This window comes from Leiobunum rupestre, chromosome 2, assembly GCF_980474605.1.
Source record: "Leiobunum rupestre chromosome 2, qqLeiRupe1.1.hap1, whole genome shotgun sequence".
Lineage (NCBI taxonomy): Eukaryota > Metazoa > Arthropoda > Arachnida > Opiliones > Sclerosomatidae > Leiobunum > Leiobunum rupestre.
Window position 1 is genome coordinate 45,831,566 of NC_143385.1, and position 27,875 is coordinate 45,859,440.

At 35.4% G+C, this 27,875-nt stretch overlaps 1 protein-coding gene across 3 annotated transcripts; it reads left to right on the forward strand.

Moving 5' to 3' along the window:
• Positions 1-205: 205 nt before the first annotated feature.
• Ubr1 (Ubr1 ubiquitin ligase) lies at positions 206-27,875 on the forward strand. 3 transcript variants are annotated; one of them, XM_090165648.1, is made up of 14 exons: positions 206-515; positions 3,397-3,872; positions 5,560-5,683; positions 7,507-7,737; positions 8,319-8,586; positions 8,651-9,071; positions 9,311-11,443; positions 12,545-12,768; positions 12,943-13,169; positions 21,122-21,517; positions 21,739-22,229; positions 23,482-23,626; positions 26,869-27,148; positions 27,504-27,875. In XM_090165648.1, exons 2-14 carry the CDS (start codon positions 3,466-3,468, stop codon positions 27,701-27,703), a joined length of 5,547 nt encoding a protein of 1,848 aa, XP_090021774.1. In that variant the 5' UTR covers positions 206-515; positions 3,397-3,465; the 3' UTR covers positions 27,704-27,875. The 3 variants fall into 3 exon arrangements, with proteins under 3 accessions (XP_090021774.1, XP_090021775.1, XP_090021776.1); XM_090165649.1 differs by having other exon boundaries at positions 206-402; XM_090165650.1 differs by having other exon boundaries at positions 210-515; positions 26,869-27,142; positions 27,504-27,874.

The window sequence follows — 27,875 nt, forward strand, 5'->3', positions numbered from 1 at the left end:
AGGGCAACGTTTCAACAAGTTGGGCAAGCGTAAAGACATTTTATAAAATCAACTATTGGAGAAACGCTAAAAATAATCTCGACATATTCATTCTCCATGAGTATAAATAAATACATTCTTGGTAGAACATATTTGCCGATTTCTATGTCTGTATGACTGAACTGCTCTGAACTGACCTAATTTCTAATTTAACGGACAATCCTTAAACTCTCTTTAGTCTGTGTCTTCAGCTGACTGCTCGAACAATTTTACCTTTACTGTAGTTTCTTTAGGCTTAAGCCGTTTTGTTTAACTGCGTTTTTGTAGTGTAAAATATACATTTCTTCTCTAACAGTAACGGTACTTGGAAATGTAATTAAATTTGTGCGTAACTTCTTTAGAAGATTGTACGTTTGGATAATAGTATGTCTTTCAACAGAATCTTTTCACTAGTAATGGAACTATTTGAATGCTTAATGCCACCTAGGAATTTGCTTTTAGCGTTTTATGTGCATTAATTTAATTTGCCTTTGCAGGTAGGAAATAGGTCATTATTAATTATTTTAAATTATAGTTTGTTTGCTATTATAAATTTTTTACGTAACTTATTGCAGTATGGTTATAACTCCCATCACTGATAGCCAGAAAAAAGGTCTATATATATATATATATATATATATATATATATATATATATATATATATATATATATATATATATATATATATATATATATATATATATATATATATATATATATATATATATATATATATATATATATATATATATATATATATATATATATATATATATATATATATATATATATATATATATATATATATATATATATATCAGTGATTAATCATATGTTAGTGGTGTTTGTTAATACACCCAAATTTAATGTACCTCCATTATTACCTAAGTAACATTTCTTTAGCATATATTCTATTTACTGAGTTATATTTTCTTAAATATTTTTTAACTAGGTGTTTCCTTAAAATAAAAATATAAATTTCTTGACACATGGTTATAATGCTGAAAAATAGAAGGCTTGCCATTTAAGTATCACTTTGTGTCTCTATAATAAGAGGGACAGTACTTTATATTGAAGGCCATACCAAATATCAATCTATGACTGACTTAATTTAATGATAGTAATAAATTAGTTAATGACTCTGCTCATAAGATTGTATCGCAACTGATCGGTGGCTAGTAAAGTAATCACCAGCAGTTTAAAACTCACTTGAATTTTGTACACAGTCACCTCTTGAAAACACAATCTACAGTTTGAGCATAACTGATATGCCGAAACATTGCAAGTTATTATTACCTGTTACTGAATAATTGCTCCACATTTTCTTATGTAGTATATATTTGGATCAGTTTTTCACAGAACATTAGCGAGCATTCAAAGTAATGTGGACCAAAATAGCCTTATACTGCAAGACAGTAATACCATGTTCGCACTGAGTATTCCGACTTGACTTAGGGGGGTGAGCTCACCCTCCCAGGGGAGTCCGACGACTGTTCGGACGTCGGGTTTTTTTCTTCGATTTCTCCGAATTTTGGAAAGCCGAAAGTCGTTCGCACATGTCATTTTCTCTCCCATTTTTCGATCAGTTCCATTTTCAATATTTAATTTTTCGGACATGGCTCATGAGGTAGAAATTGAAACTATTATGAGTTTGTTTATAGCAATTCAGGCCATTTAAAATTACTGAATAATTAATCAACGTTTGATAACCCATCTGATAAATGAAAAGAAATCTATAAACCGGAAAAGACAATTTATAATGAGTCAACAAAGACAGACAACTCTATGCTAAACGGAAAATTTAAACTACATATAAATTAATTTCATAGAGGACAGCAGTACTGTGATTTCATTATTTGGTTTTAATTTTGTTAAGTGGGTGTGGGGGGCTTCCCGTTCTGGTTTTCCCAAATATATTGAGAAAAAAACTACAGAAAGCCATTCGCACGTGCATATTTTTTCGAAACTGGACTTTCCGTAATCCGTCAATTGTTCGCACGAAAGAAAATTTTTCGTATCTCACCCCACTAGGTAACGAAAATGTCGGAGACGAACATCTTTGAGGTTCGTCTCTGATTTTTGGTTCCGTCTTTTCGAGTAGCGTTCGGACGACAACGGATCTCACCTAGGGGGGTGAATTGACCCTCCCAGGGTAGTCGGAGTTCTCCGTGCGAACAAGGTTTAAGGGCACCATTGTATTGGGATTTGTTCCCTGAACCAAAAAAATAAAAATTTTGCCAATAATTCATGCCCCCCCCCCCCCCAAGTTACGCCATATAATTTGAGAAGTAAATCCTGGCATCTGTTATTTAGGCAAGGTTTGGTATAAATATTATTAATTGGAGAACCCCTTTACTCCTTATTAATTTCATATTTATTCAACAATTGTGAATCTTCCATTACTTATCTTGGTTAGATTTACACTAATTTATCCCCTGACAAAATGTACGAACACTAGCAATTAATTTAATCATTTTATATACTGCCCCAACTATGCCAAAAGCTTTAACAATCTGATGGTATAAAGAAAAACTGGTTATTTGCTCAGTTGTGGGACTATAATACTACATTTTATTTAGTGGGAATAATATGGAAGCAACTATTTGTTAAAATTTTACCGATAAATTTATTTATTTGGATAAAAAAACACAGATTGTTAAGCTATAGATATAGCTTGTGTAAAACCTTGCAGTACCCGACAGTAGATAAATTAGATAGTATGCAGCAATTATGACAGTAATAACAGGGAAAGAGTTACAGAAAGATTGCTAAGAGTTACAAAACATTACAAAAACAGAGCTAGGAAAGGTATGAAAAAAAAAGGAAAGGTCAGTAAAACTGGTCAGTGGGAGACTACAAGAGTACCTCTAGTCTCACAGTTTATTCTTCGCTAACTATTACCTTTTACTATTTTTAACTTTTATACCGTGACAAATGATTTTTATGGATTTATTTAAACTACAGGGAATTTGGATTTTAAAAATAATTTTTTTTAATACAATTTCGCCTTAAACAAAATTAAGAAATTGAGTGTTTTCAAAGTGAAAAATGGTATTCATTTCAATCTAAGGACATAACTTTTTCTAATCAAATTAAATTTCTGGTTAGTGACGGAAGAGTAAATACAGTAAAAAAGCACTTAGAGAAGCTACAAATAATTTAATCTAATTCAATATTTAACGTTAAACCAGGTAAATAAAACAAGTGGTTTTTTACCCTGTTGACTAATTTCTTAATATTGCACTTAAGGAAGATGGAGAATGATAACTTATCAAAATTAATTTTCTGCTACCTTGCGGTCTGATTTAAAAACTGTAAGGCTCCATATAGAGACTATAATATTTTAATTAAAATTGTTGGAATTTTTTTTATTACAGGTCTTGCTAATGAAGTCCAATTAAGTAAACGGATGAAATTTGATCTATAATTTGTATAGAAATATAACCATGGGTGAAGTAGATTCAAGCATGGTATTGCCCATGGCGTTTCATAGTGAACTAGGCTACACAGTTCACGAATGGACGAAAAAATTTGATAGCAAATCTTTGAAAACTCTTGACTTTTACCATTATTGGTCCGCTAATGTCCCTCACATCTACAGTCCTCGCCCCAGCTGCGACTGCTTAAATTTAATTTTTGACGAAGAATTAGCCCGCAAGGTTTTGTTCATTCCCTTGGAGCAATTTGTATGCAATGACAAGAATCCTGATAATGTGTTTGAAGAATTAAAGAAACTCAATGATCCTCCCAGTCTTTGTGGAAAAGTTTTTAAAATGGGTGAACCCACCTACTCCTGCAGAGATTGTGGTCTAGATCCGACTTGTGTTTTATGCGTCGACTGCTTCAAGAGTAGGTAAGTTAAAAACAGTATATTCCTGGTTTATAATGAAATGATTGTTTGATTATATGAACTATGGTTTTAACTAGTTAACTATAAAGTAAAAAGTTACAATATAACCAATACCAAAAATAAATGGTCATTAACAGAAAGTCTGACGTTGGAGCTTTTCTCCCCAATGGTTTTCATCTATTCTTTCCTAGATGGTGGGTGAGATGATTTCAGTGTTGGATTGGGTATCGGTGACTGAGCTTTAAGTCATAGCTTCAGCCCGCGCTTCTTCCACCCCTAGGCTCATTACTACGCCCTGGTTTTAATATGAAACATTTAAATGTTGTTTTAATTGTTATTAAAACATAATTTAATGGAAAGGTGAAATAACCTTAATCCGGGTTAGATAACCTGTTCATGTGCGCAAAAAATAAAACTATTGTATATAATTTACATTCCTGTTATTTCAAAACATAGGCCTCTTTTTTAAAAAATGAGAGTCCATTACTGGTGGCTATATTTAATTCGTTAAATTTTTCTGTCGAATTGCAGAATTCTGAGTTAAGTTTCGCAGTGGTTCGGGCAAACGGTACTTCGACTATATAATTAGTGCGTGTAAAATATTTGGATAGCGTACTAAATTTGAAGGGGTTATATTGATTCGTTGTTAGGGATTTATATATAAATATAAGAGAACAATAATCTAAAATTTGGTATATATTCAAAAAGTTAACGATTTGAATATTGGTTCTGTGTGCTCTCGGGAGCTTCTATTTTCAATAGCTCTTACGCTACGTTTTTGAAGCCTTAAAAGGCAAAGCAAATTAAATGTTGAAGTATTGCCCCAGATGAATATACAATAGAAAATATGCGGGTAAATAAGTGTAAAATATAATTTTAGTAAATATTTTTTAGTTAGAATTAATCGACATCTATTCACTAAATATACATTTGTGGCTAGTTTTTTAGCTAGTTTGTCGGTATGATTATTCCAGGATAGCCTCTGGTCAAACTGCAAACTAGGTACTTATAGGTATAGACTTCATTTAAGACACTATTCCCTATTTTGACAGTATAATTTTCTTCATGGGATTTATTTTTATTTATGAAAATTATGTATACCATCTTCCCCTCATTGAGTTCTAGGAAGTTATTGATTAACCATTTTTTAATTTTATCTAGCTGTAAGTTCATTTCATTTGATCTTAATTTAGGCCTATTTTTAGTAATAAAGTATCGTCTGCATATAGTGTGATTGAGTTATCGTTATCTAAGGCTATTATGTCATTAATATATAAATTAAATAAGATAGGTGATAGGATAGAACCTTGGGGTGCCCCCGTTTGTACCGGTCTTGAGCTAGATAATACATTGTTTATTCTAGTTTGGCAACTCCTATTTAATAAATATGAGCTTAGCCATTTATGGCTTCTACCTCTGATTCCCATCCTATACAGTTTACATGACATAACTTTTCATACTACTATATACATTAAAATTATAATATTAAAAATGTGTTAGGTTAAATATTAAATGAAGAATATTTAACCATTCTACAGAGTTTCTTTCAATTAAATTTTAAAAATGAGTAAAAAACCTAATTTCTTGTAGTATATAAAATTTAGGTTGTTTTTTGTGTTCAAACCGTGGTGCAATTTTTTTGGTTTATGGTTAATTATTTTTCAGAATAAGTATGTTTTCTTTTTTCCAGTGAGCATAAAAGTCATCGATATAAAATGAGTATGAGTAATGGTGGTGGATACTGCGATTGCGGAGACAAGGAAGCTTGGAAAACCCATCCTTTTTGTCAACTTCATTTTCTGGAAGAGAACCAAGTAGGACAAGTCTGTTTTGAAATTATAGGATAAACTAGTTCTCGCTTTCCTGCATTTACATTTGTTTCCATGTCCTAGTGACATGCCACCAAAATCTATGGCTCTGACCTCATTGTTTTAAAAGTCAAAATTGTTGGTAGACATTAAACAATCTTTATTTAAGTAAATACATAAAACAATATTTTAATGAAGCTAATTTATAAAATCATTTTAAAGAACATGAGGTTCTGGCCAGAAATACATGAACCGAAATTATCAGCGTCCTATTCCTCTAACACGGGAGGCAAGTTCCCCGTTTTCCCCCACCTCAGTGGCCGCGTGCTACCTTCCCCTCCTCGAAAAGAGAACCTCCCCACCTCCGCGGCGAAGGTTTGAATACGCTACCTGGCGACGGCTGAGCGAAACTTTCTCGAAAAACAAATAAATGAAATATGCTGCTGGGTAAAAATTACAAGTGCATCACGTGTCAGTGGAAGAAAGGCTGTCACTATTAGAAGAAACGTCCAAGGAAAGAATAGCTCAAACAAATATCATCGTAATCATTTAATTGTTATTCATTAATGAAGCCCAGTTAACGACTAATAAAAACTAGACTAACTTGACTACGTTAAGAATTATAAACAATAAATATTTGTATTATTTTGTTAAAATAATTGTACTTGTTTTATTTGAAATATAAAACTGAATAGCAACGTAAATGTAGCCTTACTCGTAAACGAAATCATCATTTTTATTTCTTATTTCTACTAGCTCTTTTCTCGTGGTTTATTTCAGTTTCTTCTTCTTCCGTAACCTTCTGTTTCTTGGTCTTCCCATATTCTTTACTACCGCAGACCTAAATATTTTTATCTGAATTTCATATATCTTAAGTAACTCCATTAAGTAATTTGTATATTTTCTAACTCTAATAAAACTTAAGTATTTCTCTGTTCTTTCATACATAAATGGTCTGGTAAGAATAGTTAAAAAGGTTTAAATTTATTTACTTTTAGCTGCAGCTACCGCGTTCCACAGTTCCACTGACCTCTATCAAAAACAAAACACGGCTAAGCCTAGGTTTGCAGACCACGTTGCTCACGATTTTCTCCGATGAAATAATTTATCTTAGCCTCACTAGATGGCGGTCTAGTTACCCGTGGTGCATTCGAAATTTTCTCTGTAGTCGCGGGAGGCGGAAAATTAACAAGGCCTCCCTATTTAACCCTCCCCTGTCACACGGGGAAAATGCCGCCCGAGAAAATTTTGTTCGCTGATAATTTCGGTTCATGTATTTCTGGCTGTACCACCTTTTTAGACCATAGTTTATATGCAACTGATCTGAACTAATAGCGATGAAAATCGGACAATGCAAATTACAAAAAGAACTAACAATTGTAAGTTAAACGGGAAAAAGTAAAGAGATCCATAAGCCTTCTGGGCAAAAAGAATAATGACAAAAACAATTTCAAAAGAAGGTTAAGCTATACATAAAAAATTAATCAGTCAGGCTAAAGTAAAAACACTGAATCTTATTTCGAATTTAAGTCATAACATTCTCGACTTCTGCTGTCAGGTAGCTTTATTACACAGGACCAGTAATGTTATCTAGTGGGAGGTTGTAGTTATAGTTGGACTTAGCGGAAGTGTGAACATTATTTACAACCAGAGATCAGGGACCAGAGAATGGTTCATCAATTGGTACCATTAAATCGAAAAATATTAACTTTCGGACAAAATCACTTGTAGATTCAAAATCCAGATTAAACATTTTCATCTGTTTAGCACTTTCCAAAATAGGCGTTACACCAAAGAGTTCTTTTGAAATGTATGATTATATTTTGCAGAGTTTTGTGGAAGATCCGAGTGAAACTTTGCTCGATCGCCTTCCAACCGACTTATTAGAACGACTTCGTTTAGTAATGCAAGCTACTCTTCAGTATTGCCACCGTTTACTGACTTGGGAAAGTGCTATTAATCTTCCGTCTGAGCTTCAACCTCCGGGAATGGATCAGTCTAATATCTCTGATGTTTACACAACCGTATTATACAATGATGAAATTCATACTTATGAACAGGTACCTAAATATCTTTGCGCATTTTTCTTTTGAACAAACAAGTGTGAATAATAAGATAATTTGATAACTCTATCAATGGAACAGTTGTTTATGACAAGTTTTTTATATACCTATATTGTTCCATCAATGTATATCTCATTACCTAAGTAAAATATAGGTAGCTGCGCACTTCCCCGCCATGTGCAAATGGTGCACTCGCTGAATTACGTTAATTAGGGAACAACTTAAGTGAGAGGTTTCTTAAAGGCTTTCTAGACCTATGAATATCCTATTTAGGTTCATCCTCTTTGACACACCGAAGTGGGGGGATATGTTGAGGAGACAAAAATTTAGTATGGGGAAAGGTACAAGAACACTGTCTGTATCTTGAGTAAGCTCCGTTAGAGCTGTAATAAAACTCTAGAGTAGGGGTTGTGGTGGTAGTTAATCTCCCACATTTAACCCTGAAAATGGACTTATTGTATACGTATAAATGTTATATATCACTGATGACATTTTTACTATATCAAAACTTTTAAGTATTTATATCCTAATTTAGTAGATAAAATGTTCACTTAAATATGCCTATTTTCTTTTTACAGGTCATTTCAACTTTAACAAGGGCTATTGCTTGTAATCATAAACAAGCAATTGATTATGCCACAACAATTGATAGGGAAGGTAGAAGCATTGTCAAATGTGCAGACATTCAAACTTGTACCCAAATTCAAGGTGCAGTTACGAGAGGATCATCACGACAGGGAAATCAACCGCTCAGAACTGTAGTCATGCATACCGTGGTTATTGCACATCAAATATTCGCTATGAGACTTCTTTCATGGATGCAGAAAATTTTGCTTAAATCGGAAGGTGCGTGGAAATTAATTTACTATCTGCCTTTAGGAGTATTTACTACACTATTTCTTGCCTTTAGGGTTTCGCCTCATTTTGAGTAGTGTAATGATGGAACCTCAGGATTCTCATGCTGGAGCTCCATTATTGGAAATAGTAATGCAATCAGATACAGATTTATGGAAAACTGCTCGAAACCAATGGCACCAATTATTCATAACTGGAATGCTGATGGATCAAAAAAGCAAAAAATCTTTCGCCGAAGTTTTTACAAAGAATTATTCTGAACTCATGACTGCATTTGCTGGAGATGATCATGAACATTCTGTTTCTGTCACTTCTCTTTCAGTCCAGATATTCACTGTTCCAACTCTTGCCCATTATTTAATTGAAAAAGATGCTCTGTTAACTCTTCTAAGAACGTTCAACAATGAAGCATCTCACTTCAAAAACAAAGAAAACAAACTTGCCTTCGAAAAAGCCGCAACCAATATGAGATTCAGGTGTGTATACTTTTTCTGTTGGCCATTTTTGATTTGCATGGTCAATGCTTTAAATACAAACATAATCATGATTTTATTCATGTACACCTATGGTTTTGGTAGTAGACAAATTTAAATTTAAAACTTGCGACCCGAGATATTTAGAAATTTCGAATTTGGCCCTTGGGCTGAAAAGGTTGGCCACCCCTGTTGCATAGCTTATTAAGATTTGTTTCTAACTAAAAAAAATGTTTTTTCAGGAGAGCCCAATATATTCTCTATGACTTGAAGTACCTTCTTATGGTGGTACCTGACGAATGGACCGAGCCCATGAAGAAAGCATTTCGTACAGCTTTCCAAACTCTCATGAATCTTCTAAGTTGGATGCAAGGAATGGATTCAGTTGTGAGACAAGTGGGACAACATGTTGAATTTGAAGCAGAGTGGGAAAGTGGAATTAATCTGCAGTTCAAGCTTTTCCCTATTCTCTGTTTAATAATTGAATGGTGTAGTTCCAACAGAACAGTTTTGATAAAATCTCTGCGAACGGCTTTAAAGCATTTACAATCGCTTCAGCCAAAGCATATATTCAAAGCAATAGAAATAGCTAACCACTCAGTAAACTGTATTGACTATGAAGTAATGTCCCAGCCTGTAACAGTTCACCTTCCTCTATCACGACTAATTGCTGGACTTCTACTGCATTTGCATAAATATGATTTAGCATACGACTCTTCGGAGTTGTCCGTCTCCTTAAAATGTGCACATACACCAGAACAACTTATGGAACTTCCATTAAGGTGTTTAGTTATGGTGTCTCAATTCAGAGTAGGAATGTGGAGAAGAAATGGCTATTCACTTTTGAATCAAGTTTATTTTTACCATAACGTTAGACTAAGGGAGGAAATGTACGATCGCGATGTGCAAATGATGCAAATTTCCGCTTCTTTAATTGAGAGCAATGAATTTTTAATTCACTTGTTAAATAAGTTTTTTTTGTTCGGCTGGGCTAAAGATTCTGGAGATATGCTTCGTAAATCCGAAGATGAGTCTTTAAGATCAACCGTATCATTGGCTGAAGAATTTCTTAGTCTTATTTTGACAATTGTTTCTGAGCGGCATACTCCTGGAATTGGTAAAGTGACGGATGGCGAAAAAATTCAGAAGGAAATTATTCAATTATTAAGTATGGAATCAATGCCTCACAGTCAATTGTTAAAAATGTTGCCAAAAGATAATAATCATGAAACTGGTATGGAAGATGTTATTTCAAAAGTTGCTAACTTTCGAAAACCACAAGGTTCCAATACTGGGAAATACGAACTGAAACCGGAGTTCTTTAAAGACTTCAATCCATTTTTCTATCACTACAGTAGAGAAGAGCAATCAAGAGCTCAAGAAGTACAGCTAAAGCGAAAGAAACAGGCTGGTGAAGAGGAATGCTGTCCACCTCCAGTCCCCCCTGAGTTTGTGTCAAACTTTGTTATCGTTAACAATCTACTGCAGTGTGATGTTATGATGCATTTGATGAAGCAGATTTTGAAACGAACTTTAGATCTTCAATCTCCTTGGTTTTCTGATATTCAAGTTGAAAAGCTACTTCATTTGATGGGTGTAGCATTGCACGAAGAAGAGAGACTTCTTAAGGAATCTCCAACAACGCAACATTTTTTTAACTTTACAACAAAAGCATTGAAAGAGGGAATTTTTTCCCTTTTACAAGATTGTTTACAGTGCGCCAGAGTCGATGGTCAGAAAGATCTTCTAAAATGGACTCTTAAAAAGTTTAAGTATGTTCAGAATCTTCATTTTAATGAGGGAGGAGAATCGTCGAAATGTGGAAGTTCAATGGATGTTAGTCAACCTGGCCACTCCAGTACTATTCACGATTCGGCTATGGATGATCGCAAAAGGAACGCAGAAAAGGCAGCTGCTAGAAGAGCGCGTATCATGGCCCAAATGTCAAATATGCAGAAGAACTTCATAAAGAAATACGCGGATCTGTTTGAAGAAACAGCCGATGATGATAATGGAAGTGTTGCAATGGAAGAAGTTAACGAAGAAAAAGTGACAGATCCGATAGCTATTGGAAATAATCAGTGTGGGCGTTATATTAAAGCTGAAATTCATACTTGCATTCTTTGTCGAGAAAATCAAGAGGTTTCTGCTACTGGTAGAGCACTCGTTATGTCTGCTTATGTGCAAAAGTCAATGGTTCTCAGTAAAAACAGAAAACATCAGCTTATTGATCCAGATAATTATGATCCATTGCTTATACCAGCAGACTTATTTAGTGGGCCTCACACCAGTACATGTGGGCATGTAATGCATAGTGATTGTTGGCAAAATTTCTTTGACTCTGTTGTACTCAAAGAAAGGAGGCGACCTCATAGGTATGTGCTACACTTTTTTCAACTCTGAAACTGTTTTAGTTCCTGTTTCTTTGTTCTCTAAGATGGTTCCACCAAATGTATTATGATTTCCACTCTCAAGTTAATAACGCATGCTCAGTAGCTCGTGTGGAGCGATACTCAAAGATCCCCCGTAGTGTTGTTTGGTACTACGTCAAGGAGCTTGACCCCTTACTCCTTAAGAAAAGCACAATTCTTTTATTTTTTAATGTAGATATTAATTTGGTAGATAATGTTTTTATTTAAGTTTACCCGTAATTACACACAATGATAGGGGATGCTCAGCACCCCCAAGTGATGGCTTAGGCATCCCCAACTTGACCAAACAAAAAGAGGTACCTTGAAGAATAAAATAAGGTGCTATTTGCTAATTTCTTGAGCTAAGTTTTTAGGGTGAAGGCATTGGCCTCCCTAAAAATAATTTGAGCATCTCATAGTTTTGGTTGCTGGATTGACAGCTTTTAGAATATGTACAATCGGTAGTGGCTCTATGATTATATTGTTTTTTATGGCCCTTGTGAACTTCAATACTCTTATTAGTTTTCATTTTTAATTAAAATTTCAAAGCCAAGTAAGTTCAATGGACCTCTGGTCGAAGTGCTAGGTTGGGTCTAACCCAACCACCCAACTTTTACTAATAACAATAATAAAAAGTTCAAGTTAACGTTGAATATTTTTTTGATACTTCCAATAATATTTTTATATTTTATCATAAACTTAGAGTATTTTCTTTTTTGATTTAAATCCTGGTGATTATTCTTCCCTTTTTAACCAGCAATAAAGGATAATTTACTTTATTTACTAGATTGATGAAAAAATCTTAAAACATTCTCGTCGTCTTTTAAGCTATCGCTAATCTGTACCCAATTTTTCCAATCCCTCTTGTTGCACTTTCTTCTGGGAGAAAATATTTGGCACAAAAATTTTAAAAATATAGCAAGGACCAGCAGCAATTCTCTGATATATCTGAGCCTGAACTAGGTGCCACCTTTGTAATATTGACTCTCGAGGAATTTTACTCATAGGCTAACTTTTTAACGCATACCTGGAAATGCTATCAATTTAGTTTTTAAATTTAATTAGGTATGGACGTCACATAAGTTTCAACGTGGAGAAAAATGAATTTCTATGTCCACTTTGTGAAAGACTGAGCAATACCGTTATACCCATGGTTCCTGCTATCAGTAGCCTTGTTCCAGATGAAATGTACAGGTCATTTGATATTGGTATTGATGATTGGCTCACCATGATTCGAAAGGCTGTAGAGAATGTGCAGATTGAGCGATTTAAAGATCCAGCTTCTGATGGTAAATATTTTGATGATAAATGATCGGTGATTGTTTGTACTCGCTGCCCTAAGTTCGTGTGGGTGTGGTTTTTTTTATTATTATTATTTTTGTACTATATAATTTAACTACTTAATTAAAATTATTAGACATAAAAATCTAAAATGACAAAATTTAAAAAATTTTAAATTTTAGAATCTGCTGAAAGAATCTTGTATCGTTATAAACCAACATCATTAGCTGATATCGGAGCTGGACTACCTAAACTTTTTGTTGAAAGGTATCAAGCACTAATTGCAATGTATCAAACCTGTAGCAGTCTGTCTAGCAGTATTCTTGCATCCTCACCTTCAACTACGGAGCAGGGCTATGCTACTGCTATGTCAGAAATGATGAAGCTGTTTTCTCAATCAACCTATAGCGTAAGTTAAATTAAATTTTTACTATTTTACCCTTGGTATTTCTTAAATTTTAGTAAATAATGACTGGGAAATTAAAACGAAATATTTAAATTGCTTTGAAAACGATAGGTCTTATATATTAAACTTATTATTTACCATGGTGAATATTAGTAGAAATTATGTTTAATTCAGAGAAAACGGCATGGTATTAGAAGATAAAACTTATTTTATACAAGACGTTTCGAGCCGAGGCTCTTCTTCAGTCGTTCATTAGTTGATTCGATACTCTTGCCAAAGTATTGCCAACATGACGAGTCCGATAAAATGATGATACATGTCTCTGATCATGTATATAATCGTATATATTAAACTTATTATTTACCATGGTGAATATTAGTAGAAATTATGTTTAATTCAGAGAAAACGGCATGGTATTAGAAGATAAAACTTATTTTATACAAGACGTTTCGAGCCGAGGCTCTTCTTCAGTCGTTGAAACGTCTTGTATAAGATAGGTCTTACTTTTGAACAAAATTCATGAGGGTAAGTAGGTGAACTACATAAAGAGAAAGAAGGCGCGCTTGTGCTTGTCTAGGAAAATCCTTCCCGCCGTCGTATGTATAAATGAACCAAAATATGGTGCTACCTATGTGCAACTAAATATACTACATATTATTTTTTTAATTTACATTAAGAAATCTCGCAGAAAAAATTGTACTCACTTTATAAAGTGGACACTTTTTATAGAGCCTTTTGAAAAATATACAATATTTTCCTTCTGAAATGGGAGTCAAACCCACTGATATCAGGGGTTATCTGGTCCCGAATTAAAAATTTCATTATGTTAACCATTACACTATGAGCACAGTGCTCTGAAAAATTATCATAGCTCATTGGTGGTGCCATGAATTTTTGTTCCATTTGTGCATAAGCGATGAGCGTCATGTAGTATCCTTAGTCTGCTCCACATATGTCTAGCCCCTTGGAGACGAAAGTGTCGTCTGCTAGGGCGTCTGCTTATCCTTAGTTCATAATGAATATATATGTGCAAGTGTGAATGATTAAAACTTTAGTATGAATGTTGAAAGCAAACAGAGAGCTTGTGTCATTATTATTATTATGTTTAATTAAGCCTGAGCCAGTCATTTATAGCTATAAGCAACAAAGATTAAGAGTCTCCTGTTCTAATGATCAATGACTGAAGTGATATATAGGAAAGGCTTAGTAGATGAACATGGCATCAATAAGTGAAGATATATTCACATTTCGGAAATTAGACGGCACAAATTATGCTGACTGGAAAATTGATGTTAAGATGGCCTTGGCTGCCAAGGGTTTGGACAAATTTATAGATTCCACAGTAGTAGCTCCAACCACTATACCTTCGCTGACTGCACACAATGAAAAGAAATCACAAACAATGGGATTTCTATATCTGACTCTGGAACCCCAAATTAAGAGACTACTTCGAACTGCGACAGATCCAGCAGTTGCCTGGGATTTACTTAAGCAAACTTATGAACCAGTTTCCAGAGCTAGGAGCTAGAGCAATGCTTAGAAGAACATTCATAACATGTGTACCCGCGAAGGGAGAAAGAATAGAATTGTATTTGAACAGAGTTACCGAAGCTGCGGCATCTCTCGCTGAAGTTGGGGCACCAATTCCAGATAGCGAAATAGCCTTTCAGATGATCTACGAGTTACCAGCGGAATTTAATGGAATAGTTCTCAATATTAATCAATGGAATGATGCTGACTTTGTTCCTGACAAAGTAAAGATGGCGATCATTGCCGAAGCGGATCGTTTACGGATGAGAGAACTAGGCGATGGAAATAATAAACACTCGGATATAATGGCAACTCAGGGGTTTACAAAGGGATATACCCAGATGAAAAGAAAAGAAACAAGGACTTGTTTCAATTGTGGAATGATAGGGCATTTAGCGAAGATTTGCAGAAAACCAAGGAAAACATACAATCACCCTTTTCGAAAAAAAGAAACTTTTGATGTTGCTACAGTATCAAGCGCAGAAGAATATATGTCGGAAACAAATGAATGGATATGGGATTCGGGAGCTGGAGCGCATCTATGTAATAACAAGAAATGGCTTACCAATTACCGTGATGTGTCACCAATAACGATGAATTCATATTATGGAACGTTCACTATCACAGGCTTAGGAGATGCTGTTATCAAACACGAAGTAGATGGACAAGATAGAGTCCTACTGCTAAAGAATGTTGGGTTTGCACCAAATGGAAGACGAAACCTAATAAGTGGTTATCAGAATGATAAAGCCGGACATCATTGGACTGGTGGAAATATGGAACTTGTAGTTCAAAATAGTAACCAAGAGAAAATATTATCATTCAAAGGATCAAATGGCTTATATAGAATGAAGGGGGATGTCTACACTGGCGAAATGCCAGATGTTACGATGCATGAATATAACCTTGCTGATGATACTAACGCAGATTTATTGGATTTATGGCACCGACGTCTAGGTCATCACAGCATACATACCATTATCAATATGGCAAGTAAAGGAAGCGCTCGAAACTTACCAGCTTTCAAGAAGCAACAAACGTTTACCTGTGATATATGTACTGCAACGAAGACGACTCAATTACCAAGAAAACCAATGTCAGGGATAAACACAAAGAAAGTGTTACAATTGGTACACACAGACGTGTGGGGACCATCCGCATATAAGTCCGGATCTGGCAACCTATATTTCATCTCGTTTATCGATGACCACACACGATGGGCCGAGGTCGAAGCGATGACTCATAAGTGGGAAGTGTTTGACAAAATGAAACAATATATTACAAAAATGGAAAGACAAACTGGGGAAAAAGTAATTAGTATCAGAAGCGATAATGGGATGGAGTATTGTAGCGGAAAAATGCAAACCTTCCTCAATGATATTGGTATTCAACATCAACGGACAAACATCTACACCCCACAACAAAATGGAATAGCGGAACGCTACAACCGCACAGCCTTAAATTCAATCAGAGCTATGCTCAAAGACAGCCACCTGCATCCTCGATTCTGGGTGGAAATGTTGTACACATTCAACTATTTGAAGAATCGTTTGTCACAGCAGAAACTTGAGAATAAGACACCTTTCGAACAAAGATTTGGACGAACTCCCTCACTGAAGTATCTGAAACGAATCGGAAGCATAACTCATTATTTTATTCCGAAGGGGAAGAGGGAAAATAAATTTTCGGATACAGCTGGAAAAGGAGTGCTGGTGGGTTACGCACGCTCAACCCAAGGCTACCGAATATGGAACCCGGACACAAACAAAATTATTGAGTGCGACAACGCCAGATTTAATGAAGACCAGACTTTCGATACGTATACCGGTATTAATTCTCACGTCCGATTTGCTGTAGAAGACGACACCCTCAAGCAACCCTTTACACGTGCAACAGTTGCAGCTAGACTAAATAGCACGCCAGCTACATCAACTAGCAACCATCCAGTACCAGTTTCACCACAACCCGGCACATCAGGAATAGCTGCAACGCCAGTGCAGGTACATCCTCAAACTCCTGTACGAGGATCTTCGGAAGTCGAGAGAAGACAAGTACGACTAGTACAGGAAGGCAAGTTAGAGGAACCCAAATGGTCAAGAATAAGACGGCAAAGGGAATCGGGAAAAACTGCACAAGAGAAGTCACTGATTTCTGTAAAATGAATAATATTGAAATAGATCCCGATCTCATTAATTTCTTTACCAAGGACCCATTCGAGGGAATCTGTAATCTGAAACAAACAAGTAGTGCAACACCAAATGAGGAAACCCCTGACATTAATTTAATGTCACGATTTGATGGTTTGGATTTTTGTTTCGCGAACTGTGATGATCCTTCTACTTATGGAGAAGCTACGACTGCAGAAGATAAAGACGATTGGGGTAGAGCCATGGACGATGAAATCGCGACACTTCGGGAACGAGAAGTGTTCACCCAAGTCAAAAGACCCACTGACCAAAAAATCATCGGAAGCAAATGGGTGTATGTACGAAAAAGGGATGAAAAGAAAAATATAGTCAGTCACAGAGCAAGAATTGTGGCGCAAGGATTTAAACAAAAGAAAGGGATTGACTATCACGAAAGCTATTCACCAGTTGTCGACTTGGTTATTGTCCGACTCTTGTTATTTGTTCTGGTGGTAATTCTACAGTGGTCCTACAAGCATGTAGACGTCAAATGCGCTTACTTGTATGGCGATCTCGATGAAACCACATATATGGAAATTCCGCAAGGATACCAGGTGAATAATCAATACGTATGGCGGTTGCACAAAAGTCTCTACGGATTACACCAATCCGGTAGATGTTGGTATTACAAGCTGGATGAAGAACTAAAGGAATTAGGCTTTGTCAACCTCAAATCATGCCAGTGTGTTTACCGATTTGCTTGGGATAGTATACTTCTTGTTTACGTCGATGACATTATCGTCCTCGCAAGAAATGACAATATTATGGCCAAAGTCATGCAATTACTAACTTCGAAATTCAACTTGAAGGATTTAGGAAAAATCAAAACATTCCTCGGAATCGATATTTCTGAAGACCAAAAAGGATTAACGATGGCGCAAACGAGATATATAGAGAAATTGCATGAACAGCTGGACTATATTCCATTTAAAAGATGTTATGAACCATTGAAACATAAATCCATCATCAACCCTCCAACACCAGGAGAAGAAATACCAGATGTACCTTATCGCAATTTGATTGGCGCATTGTTGTATATAGCAAGACACACTCGTCCAGACATTCTGTACGCAGTGACAACGTTAGCGCAATATTGCAACAACTATAACGAAGAAACATGGTGTCATCTTGTTCATTTATGTAACTATGTCATCACGACTAAAGACAAGGTTTTGAGGATGGAACGCAATGGTTCTGTGGCCGTACAAGTTTATTGTGATGCATCATTTGCATCAGATAGAGAATCTAGAAAGTCCATATCCGGTTACATCATTACATGTGGAAAGAACCCAATCGCTTGGAAATCCGCAAAGCAATCATTAATAGCGTTATCTACGATGGAAGCGGAACTAATGGCAGCCGTAGAAGCAACTAAGGAGATCTTATTCATCCGTAGAATCCTGTTAGAGTGTCATAGCATGTTCCCAGACAGTATCGGACCTGACATTCAACTCAACATCGATAACAAGGCCGCCATACAGTGCATTCAAAACCACGTAGACAATGCCAGAACCAGATATCTAGATTTAAAAGTGAAGTTCCTTCGCGAAAAATTAGCTGAAGGACTTTTTCGGGTAGAGTTTATATCATCGCAATTTAACTTAGCAGATATTTTTACTAAAGCTTTACCAAAATGTGTACTGTCTAGATTATCTACTTATTTGAAATAATGTTTCTGTATTGTTATTCTAGAAATATGTGAAGCGGGGGAGTTTGTAGTATCCTTAGTCTGCTCCACATATGTCTAGCCCCTTGGAGACGAAAGTGTCGTCTGCTAGGGCGTCTGCTTATCCTTAGTTCATAATGAATATATATGTGCAAGTGTGAATGATTAAAACTTTAGTATGAATGTTGAAAGCAAACAGAGAGCTTGTGTCATTATTATTATTATGTTTAATTAAGCCTGAGCCAGTCATTTATAGCAGACCTCTCTCTTTCAGTATTGTAAATTTGTCTACTTTCTATCTCTGAAGTGAGGGAATATTGACACTTGCATCTCCCTCCCCCTCCCCCTCAGCTACTCTCAATTTTTTCAATAATGCCTGAAAAACTACCAAGGGCACTGCAGTCCATTTTCCTCTTCTTACAATAGAAGTAGTGTTCGTACGGGGTCAAAATAAAGTCGGGGTCGGGGTGGGTCTAACCCCGCGAAAAACAAGTCGGGGTTGGGGTCGGGGATGGAAAATTCTTTGAATTTATTAAGAATAAAAAAATACCCCAATTTTACTGGTTAAGATTAGATAGTGTATCTTGTGTAAGCCAGTCTCTGAGCCTAGGGACTATTACTAATAGTCTTAGTCGATAGCTACGCCGCAAAATTTTCGTTTTGAAAACGAAAACATTTGAGAGAGTTGGCCGTTTTCGGTCTATCGAAATCTGGAGCCGAAGGTCCTTCGGATCACTCTTTTGTCGCCTACGAAAAAAGGGTCCTATCTATTTTATATTTTTAGGATTTAGCGGGGTGCGTTGGCGCGAAAATTTAAAATTACACTACGAAAACATAACCCCGAAAAATGGAACACCCCGACTTGATTTGCGACAGTCGGGGTCGGGGTAGGGGACAAAAGCTAAATAGCAGAGACGTAGCTAGACCTTTTTCCACCCTAGGCTGTCAAGAGTTTTCAATCCCTCTCAATATACCAGATTTTAGTCTCTCCTCTATTTCCGGCCACTTTCGCCGCCCCCCCCCCTTTGCAACGCCACTGTACAACGGAGATATATCAGCAAATGTTAAGAATTTGAGAAAAGTTGGTGAATTTAAACTAAAACCAGAAGAGTCACCTACACTAAAAGAAAAGCTTTGTAGATTAAATCCCGATAAAAGTAAAATATAAAGATCCTAACTGAGAAATTTTTACGTTAAAAAGGTCAGGTAAAAATCAGGTACTTAGTGACTGAAATGTCACTAATTTTCCATGAATTAGATTTGATAAAAATCTTTCAATAGGTTGCAGTTAGGGATGCACCGATATATCGGTAACCGATATATCGGCTAATTTTTCAAATATCGGTATCGGCCAATATCGGCTTAAGCGAGGCCGATATTAGCCGATATTTCTGGTATTAGAAAAACATTTTCTAGTGTTTCTTTTTGATCGCTGTTGTAGGAAATAATTATTAGCGTCCAAAACGGTCAGGAATCATAAGTGGTTTTTAGACTCCAAAAGCCTTAGATCATATCAATTTTTAACAGGTGGTTACGAGAGTAAACAAAAAAGCATAATATTGTGATAGGTAACTTTGTTAATATCGGCCGATATTATCGGCCACGATTAGCCGATATATCGGCCGGCCGATATATCGGCTGTACCCATATCGGTGCATCCCTAGTTGCAGTTCTATATGTTGTTAATCATATTACATTGTTAAGTTTGAGTTTATAACATTGGTTTTTATTAAAACTTAGCTTTGCTAGGGTACTAACATTTTTCAGTCCACTTCAATGTCAAGTTTTAATATAAATAATTTTATGCATGCAAATTTATCGAAGTAATTTTCTCCTTTTAATGACAGTGATGGGTGTACTCTGCTCATTTTAGAGATTGTGTGAGTGTTTGGAGTCAGAATGAGCTTTAACTTTCAAATAATTGAGAGAAGAGTGGAGCTGCCTCTATATTTTGTAACATGGCACCGCTAGCTACCCTGGCACCCTGGGCACCCCCCCCCCCCCTTACGCCGCCACTGGAAGAGCGTGATATACAAATATGCGATGGGCTAACCACTCTTAGAAAATCTGTACACCGGATTACGCTTAGATTACCACTGCCAAAGGCAGGGACTTCAAAGATTACGCGTAATCCCATTAGTACAGTCAAAGGTACGGCTCTGTATACACCGATTACGCGGAGTGATCAGCCCCTCGCAAATATGTCAGGTTAGCATGACCTTCTTGTGAGCTGAGATGGAAATTAAAAAAAATACTAATCACAGCTTTATCGGTTTGAAAAAACTAAATAAAATTAGGGAGCAGCCACATCAATGATCAGTTTTATTTCTCACAACCTTCATTGTATACTTTTTCTGAATCAGAAAATTGAGTTCTATAACCTTGTTATTATGTATAAAGCTGTAGTGTTTACAATGAACAGTTAGAGTAAAGATTTCAATGGGGATTTATAAAATGGAAATTCCATGTAGGCTATAGCTTACCTAAGCCTATCCCTAGTCCCAGTACTGTTTTGTAGACACTGCATGGAAAATTACATAATTTGATTTTTGCTTACAATAATTACTTTAAAGGTTGGGCTAGAAGTAAACCCACATTCAGAAGATGATCGGTTGCCTCTGTTAGCATGGTGGTCATTGACCTACACTATCCACAGCACTGAATGGCTTCTAAGAGACCAAGGAAAACCATTGTTTGGGAGTCTTTCATTTTGTCAAGATCACTGCCTTTCAGCCCTAACAAGATGCATCGCAAACTGTATAAGAATATTTGAAAGCAAAGTGGTTCGAAGTCATTGCGTTTGCCTGCTTCGCTATTTACTCATGGGAGAGTATTATTCATCAAATCCCTTTTCTGTGATTGAAGTGGATGCTTTCGGCCTACTAGTCTCACTCACCATGGCTCTGCCTTCACTTTACATGAATGATGAAAATGCATTAAAGGCTGATAATACCAGTATTTTTTCTGGAGTAAGTATTTCTACAATTGTTCGTACATAACAGTATTTAAGTTTTCTTTAACAGCATCTTCTTCCAGACCTAATTTCGGTTAAAAAGAAAGGGGTAATTTAGTAAATACGAAGGAATAATTATTTCACTATTTGTTTAAGTGGCTTATGTGAGAAATTGCTGATCGGTGCTACCCCTTTATATACTAATATTACTAATTGTTATTAATTTATCTTTTTTAGCCTAGTTCTGGAAGACTTACGCCTTTTCCTTTGGGAAATGCTATGGATTTATGTCTTCTACAGCTTGTTTACACTTTCCACATTGTACAAATTTTGCTAACGAAGGATTTCTCTTCCGATCCTACTGATGAAACTGAAATGGAAGTTGACGAGTCCATCCCAACAACGGTTGAAAGTTCAAGTGAACCCAAAATTAATAGTGATATTGTTCTAATGAACTTCTACGAAGAACTTATAATAGCAGCAGGGATATACAACAGAAGTACTCCATCAGTTGAGACTTTACGGAGAGCGGTTAAAGAAGGATCAATGCCGTTCTTACGATGTGCAGCCACATTCTTTCATTATGTAACAGATGTTATTCCACCACCTGATTTACTCGATGGAGCTTTTTGTGGAGATGCATACGAAGTTCTATGCCGCTATTTAAGCTTGCCATTAATTGTTGGAGAATTTTTACAATCATCATTACTAAGGCAATTAGCTCTTAGGTAAAGTTATTTTGGTTTTTTTCCAGCAATTTAGTAAGTGATTATTTAAGATAATTGTTTTAAATAGCTTTACCATAAAATGTCAGAAAACAGTTCCTTTAGCAATTCAAATTCTTAACAAATTGAATACAATTGCTCATTACTTTTATGAATAATTTAAATTAGAGTTGATGAATGCACACAAATTATTAATAAGTTTACTAGAAAAAAACCAACAACCACGTTATGCTTACATTAACAACTGTTATAAATGTAAGTGGTTGGCTTGATCGCAAGCCTGTACTGATAATCTTATGTAAATACGTTTATGAGGGGGGGGGGGGATACACATGCATAATACATTTTTTTCTGGAAACTATTTTAAATTTCATAATCTAGATATACTACCTTAGATGTTAGTAAGTTGAGGTAATTTGCAAACTTGAAAATAGTAATATTTTTTTATGGTGATTCCTCGGCCCCTGTATGAATGATATATTTAGAGGGTCCCAGTATTTGTTCAACTACCCCTATTCACATAGCAATAGGTCACTGACCAAAGCAAGAAAGTAACTAAGAACTATGAAAATTTAAATTCTAACGCAGTGTTGTGTAAAAATTTAATTTGACGAGTCTTTTCGCTGAACGTTTTACAAGGTCCATTGTGCAACCCCGAACCTTAAGACTTAAAAAACCCGATATCTGACACAAAACGGAGAATCCTTTCGGCCGGTATATTATAGAAATCAGAAGTTTCCAGCTTATGCGTACCAAGATGCTCGAATCTTTGCTCCTAGTTAAGTCTCTGAGAATTTATTGTTATTATTTATCGTTAATATTATTATTTTTATAATTATAAATTATAGTATTTAAGTCAGCTAATGCAAATTAAAAACTGCCTTCTCATTTTTGTATCTTCAATCAGTGGGAAAAATATCCCACTTTGGCATTGCAGCATTTTCCAGAAAGTGCTACAAACAATTTTTTTCGGAGTTTCCATTATCATGGAAGCAGGGGAAAATGTTATTGTACATAGATTTAAGTTACTTTGGTGTTTTTGGTGATGGGTGCAACAGCTCAATAAAAAATTATAATTAAAATTAATTGTAACAATAAATAAATATCTAATCCAGCTTATGTCCCTGTTGTAGCACTTAAGAATCTCGGGTATTCTTAATTTTAATGTATTTCATGAAATGATAATCTTCAATGATGTAATATATCTGTAATTCAACTATCATGCCTCATTAGAATTTCTTGTGTATTTATGTAGTTGGGCAAGACACGCACGTGTTCATTTTCTTGTAAATGAAGAATCGAAAGAAACTCAGATGCCTGTTGATTTTGAGTGGTCTTGTCTCAATGGACGAAACACCCAACAGAGTCTAATATTGAAACATCCTGTTCCTGTAAATCAGGTGTGTTTATAATATTTTAAATATTTTCTTCAACAAATTATTTTATTACTGCTAATTTGGAACAAGGTTGTTATTAGTACTAGAGATTTAGTACTGTTAAAACGTGTGGAGAATTGGGAGCAACATTCAAAATCGTCTTAATATGGTCTAAGTAATAATATTAATAGTTAACCTTTTTTATTGGATATTCTCATCAGAATTTCTGTTTTTCGTGAGCCCTTCTTATCATTAAATTAGTTTTGAAATACATGTACTCTTATGTTAGACCTGAATTATTTTTTTAGTTCATTCCTAATAAGTTACTTCTGTTTTTACATTATTGTTCAGAGAGTTCCAGAGCTTAATATTAAGCACCCCGATGCTTTTTGCGCTAAACTTATTAAGTTGATTTTGTATGTTGAAATCTGTTTATCTACGTCTTGTATCATGCAAATGATTTCAAATGATTTCTAGTAACAGTTGATTCGAATAGTTCTATAATGTATCTTACGCACTTAAGATGTAATATTTTAAACATTAATGGCAGAGTATGATAATTAGCTCTTTGTTGGAGTGTCATCCATCCCATTTAATTTCTAGTGTCAGTGGCAGAGTTCTGGCACTGTTGTTTTGTTGGTTAAGATGTTTGTCGGAAGCGTTGTTAGTCTAAAACTGATTGCACTAATGCGTTATATAGTATGCAAAGTGTTTCTTGTTGAAGGTTTGACGAGAGGGACTTGCCCAACCACAATTTCTGCTTTACTTTATCGAAGGTATAGTCTAGGTGGATGTTCCATTATAGTTTTTGTCGAAGCAAAGCCTCGGAGGATACCTTTCAAACTGCTTAGTTTTACTTGAGAAAAGCATAAATTCCGATTTTCTTATGTTGAGTTGGTCCTTTTGTTGGTAGAATGTTGCGTAGAGCCATGATTTCCTTTTCTGTATTCGTTATGGCATTTTGTATGGCATCGTCATCTGCGTATTCCACGAGCATATAAATAAATACATTCTTGGTTAGAGGAAGTTGTAGCTTTTGGATTTTGAGACATTCACCAAATATTATATGCAGATTCCTAAAGCTTCCAACCCCTCAATTTCTGCTATTCCCTTGTTTATCGCTGCAGGATAATGTTACTCGTGTCTTCCAATGGGGTGTTGCCAATAACATTTCCCTAAATATCAAGAAATGTAACTTAATGATAATTAGCCGAAGGAATTCTAACGTAGATGTCTCCTATGAGATAAATGGTCTGGTTATTGCTCGCGTTTTTACTATGAGGATCCTCGGTGTGTTTTCATTTCGAGGGACCTAAAATGGGCGTCTCATGTCAACCACGCTTGTAATCACGCCCAACGTTTATGTGGACTTATTCGCCGCACTACTGGTTATACCTGGGCCTCCTCCGTCATGCTCTTTCGTTCGCTGTGCTTACCAGTACTTGACTATGCCTCTCCGGTTTGGAATCCTTCACTTAAAAACGACATTGCTTCTCTGGAACGTGTTCAGCGGACGTTCACTCGATTTTACTTGAAGTCTCCGCGTGCTTACTTACCTGGATATGTACAGAAAAAGACTAACTGACATTCATCTACTACCACTAACTGTTCGCAGAGACGTTTGTAAAATGATCACACTCTTGAAAATGACCAGGTCAGCGACATTCAATCTTTGCGATTACATGACATATAGTACCCGGCAGTCTTGCCCTACGTACTACGTAAAGTTTGGAACTCGTTGCCCGCCGACATCAGGGATAATTCCACTAAGTTTTCTATCCCCAAATTTCGTTCCTTAGTAACGGAATTTCTTTTTGGCATTTGGCTTTCACAAAATTCTTAATATTCTCTCTCTTATTATTATATTTAATTTAATAATTTTTTATTTTGATTTTAGGCAAAATTCAACTACAGCGGCCTCATGTAATTTTGCTTTTTTTTTGGCGGAGAATGTAGCACTTGACGCGTAGATTACGAAACTATTTTTGGGCCGCAAATTATAATTTTTTAATTAACGTAATTTAAAAAAAAGTTATTTGAGGGGATTAGTAACGTTTTTTGGTTTTTCTTTTGGCGGAGAATGTAGCGCTTGACGCGTAGATTACAAAGTTATTTTTTTGGGCCGCAAATGATAATTTTTTAATTAACGTAATTTAAAAAAAAGTTATTTGAGGGGATTAGTAAGGTTTTTCTAAAAAATAGTTCCGTCGTGTATCTTGCGACACAACTTTTCTGACGTGCCCCAGCCCCATTCCGAGCATTGACGGAGGGCCTTCTGTAATCGTACCTAGTGGCATCGAAATTAATGAAATCGTATCAACTTAAATAGTACCTCCCGGTATTGGCGCCTGATGGCGCCGCGCACTCACTTCGCTCAAGCGCTGGAGGCGCGCGGCGCCTCCCCAACCCCATACTAAAAAAGCGATGGGCCATCCATGGACTAAATAATGTATACATTATTTAGTCCATGGGACATCTATAACGCGACCTAGAGGACAGTACCAAGCCTTACGCATCAAGTATATACTTTTAATATCAACCTGAAATAAACGTTTGTGGCCCAAAAATACAAAACACCTAGAAAATGAACAAAACCTGTAATTGATTTTATAAAGTACGGGAATATCACGTGTAAATTATTAGTACACCGAAACTGTGGTGCCCAAAAATGTGAAATTTCTAAAATTACAATAAAAAACTAAATAATCATTTGCGGCCAAAATAAAAAATACCCTCGGCATCTACGTGACAGTCTATCAGGCGCAACCAAAATTAATATAAAATTCAATGAAAATGATAAATTTTTAAAATAAAAAAAATGAAATAATCATTTGCGGCCAAAATAAAAAATACCCTCGGCATCTACGTGACAAGGTCTATAAGGCGCAACCAAAATTAATATAAAATTCAATGAGGCCGCTGTAGTTCACTTTACCCTGATTGGATTTATTTAACTTTTGTTTTTTGCATTCTGTAATCTAATTTGTTTCTTTGTATTGTCCCGGTAACCACTTTGCCTCTGTGGTTGCCTGCAAAGTTTGTTTCTTTGCGAAATAAATATTATTATTATTATTATTGTTAAAAAAATCAACATACTTTTGAATATTTTTTATATAGAATTGTTGTTTTACATCATGAACCATTAATAGATTAACTAAAAATTATGCTTTTCCACCTGAGTTTTCAACTACGTATCATTTTTCTTGGTGTAATTGTTAATAATTTTACATTAATGCCAATTTTAATTTTTAATTATTTTTATACAGCTAATACCGCTTCCGGAAGATTACAGCGAACTTATAAACAGTGTTTCAATGTTCACTTGTCCCAACTCAGAAGGTGATGATTGTCGTTCTCCAACTATGTGCTTAGTTTGTGGAGACATCTTATGTTCCCAAAGCTATTGCTGTCAAATAGAATTTAAAGGAAATGACATGGTTGGTGCTTGCACGAACCATACAATGTCATGCGGTGCTGGCACTGGTGTATTTTTGAGAGTCCGAGATTGCAAAGTTCTATTGCTTACAAGCTTAACAAAAGGTAAAGGTATATATTTTAATTTAACTATGTAAAGAATGTATTAATTTATGCTTAGGAAGAATGTTGAGATTATTTTTGTGATGCTCCTTATCCCCTTAAAATCAGCAGAGTATCTCATTGGTTCCCTAAACTGAAGTCTTCTGAGCATGATCATCTCAACATAGTCATGTTTCCCCATAAGAATAAATAAATACATTCTCAACTACGTATTATTCCTTACTAAAAAAATTAATTTGGAGTACAGAGAATTTTATATAAATTTGGTTATGGGAATGAGTATTTCTGGACCTTAAACCGGGGTATTTCAAGAATTTGTAGTTTTTTTAACCCTCTTCCTAAATATCTACCTTGTATATTTCAGGATGCTTTGTACCACCTCCATATGTTGATGATTACGGCGAAACAGATCAGGGTCTTCAACGGGGAAACCCATTACATTTGTGCCAAGATCGATACAAAGATCTACATCGAATGTGGTTAAGCCATAGTATTCCTGAGCAAATTGCGCATGCTTTAGAATTATCGGCTACTCTTTCGGGTAATAATTGGCAACTTATGTGAATTGTGAACCTCATTGCTTTGGTTTTTTTCTTTATGTATACGTTTGGTTTTTAGGTTTATTGTAAAAAAATAATATATATATTTACTGAATGCTAAGTTGCAAATTATTTGTATGGCGATAATGTAAATGACAAATTTGATTGAAGAAAAGTGTTTTTAAATTAAATTTATC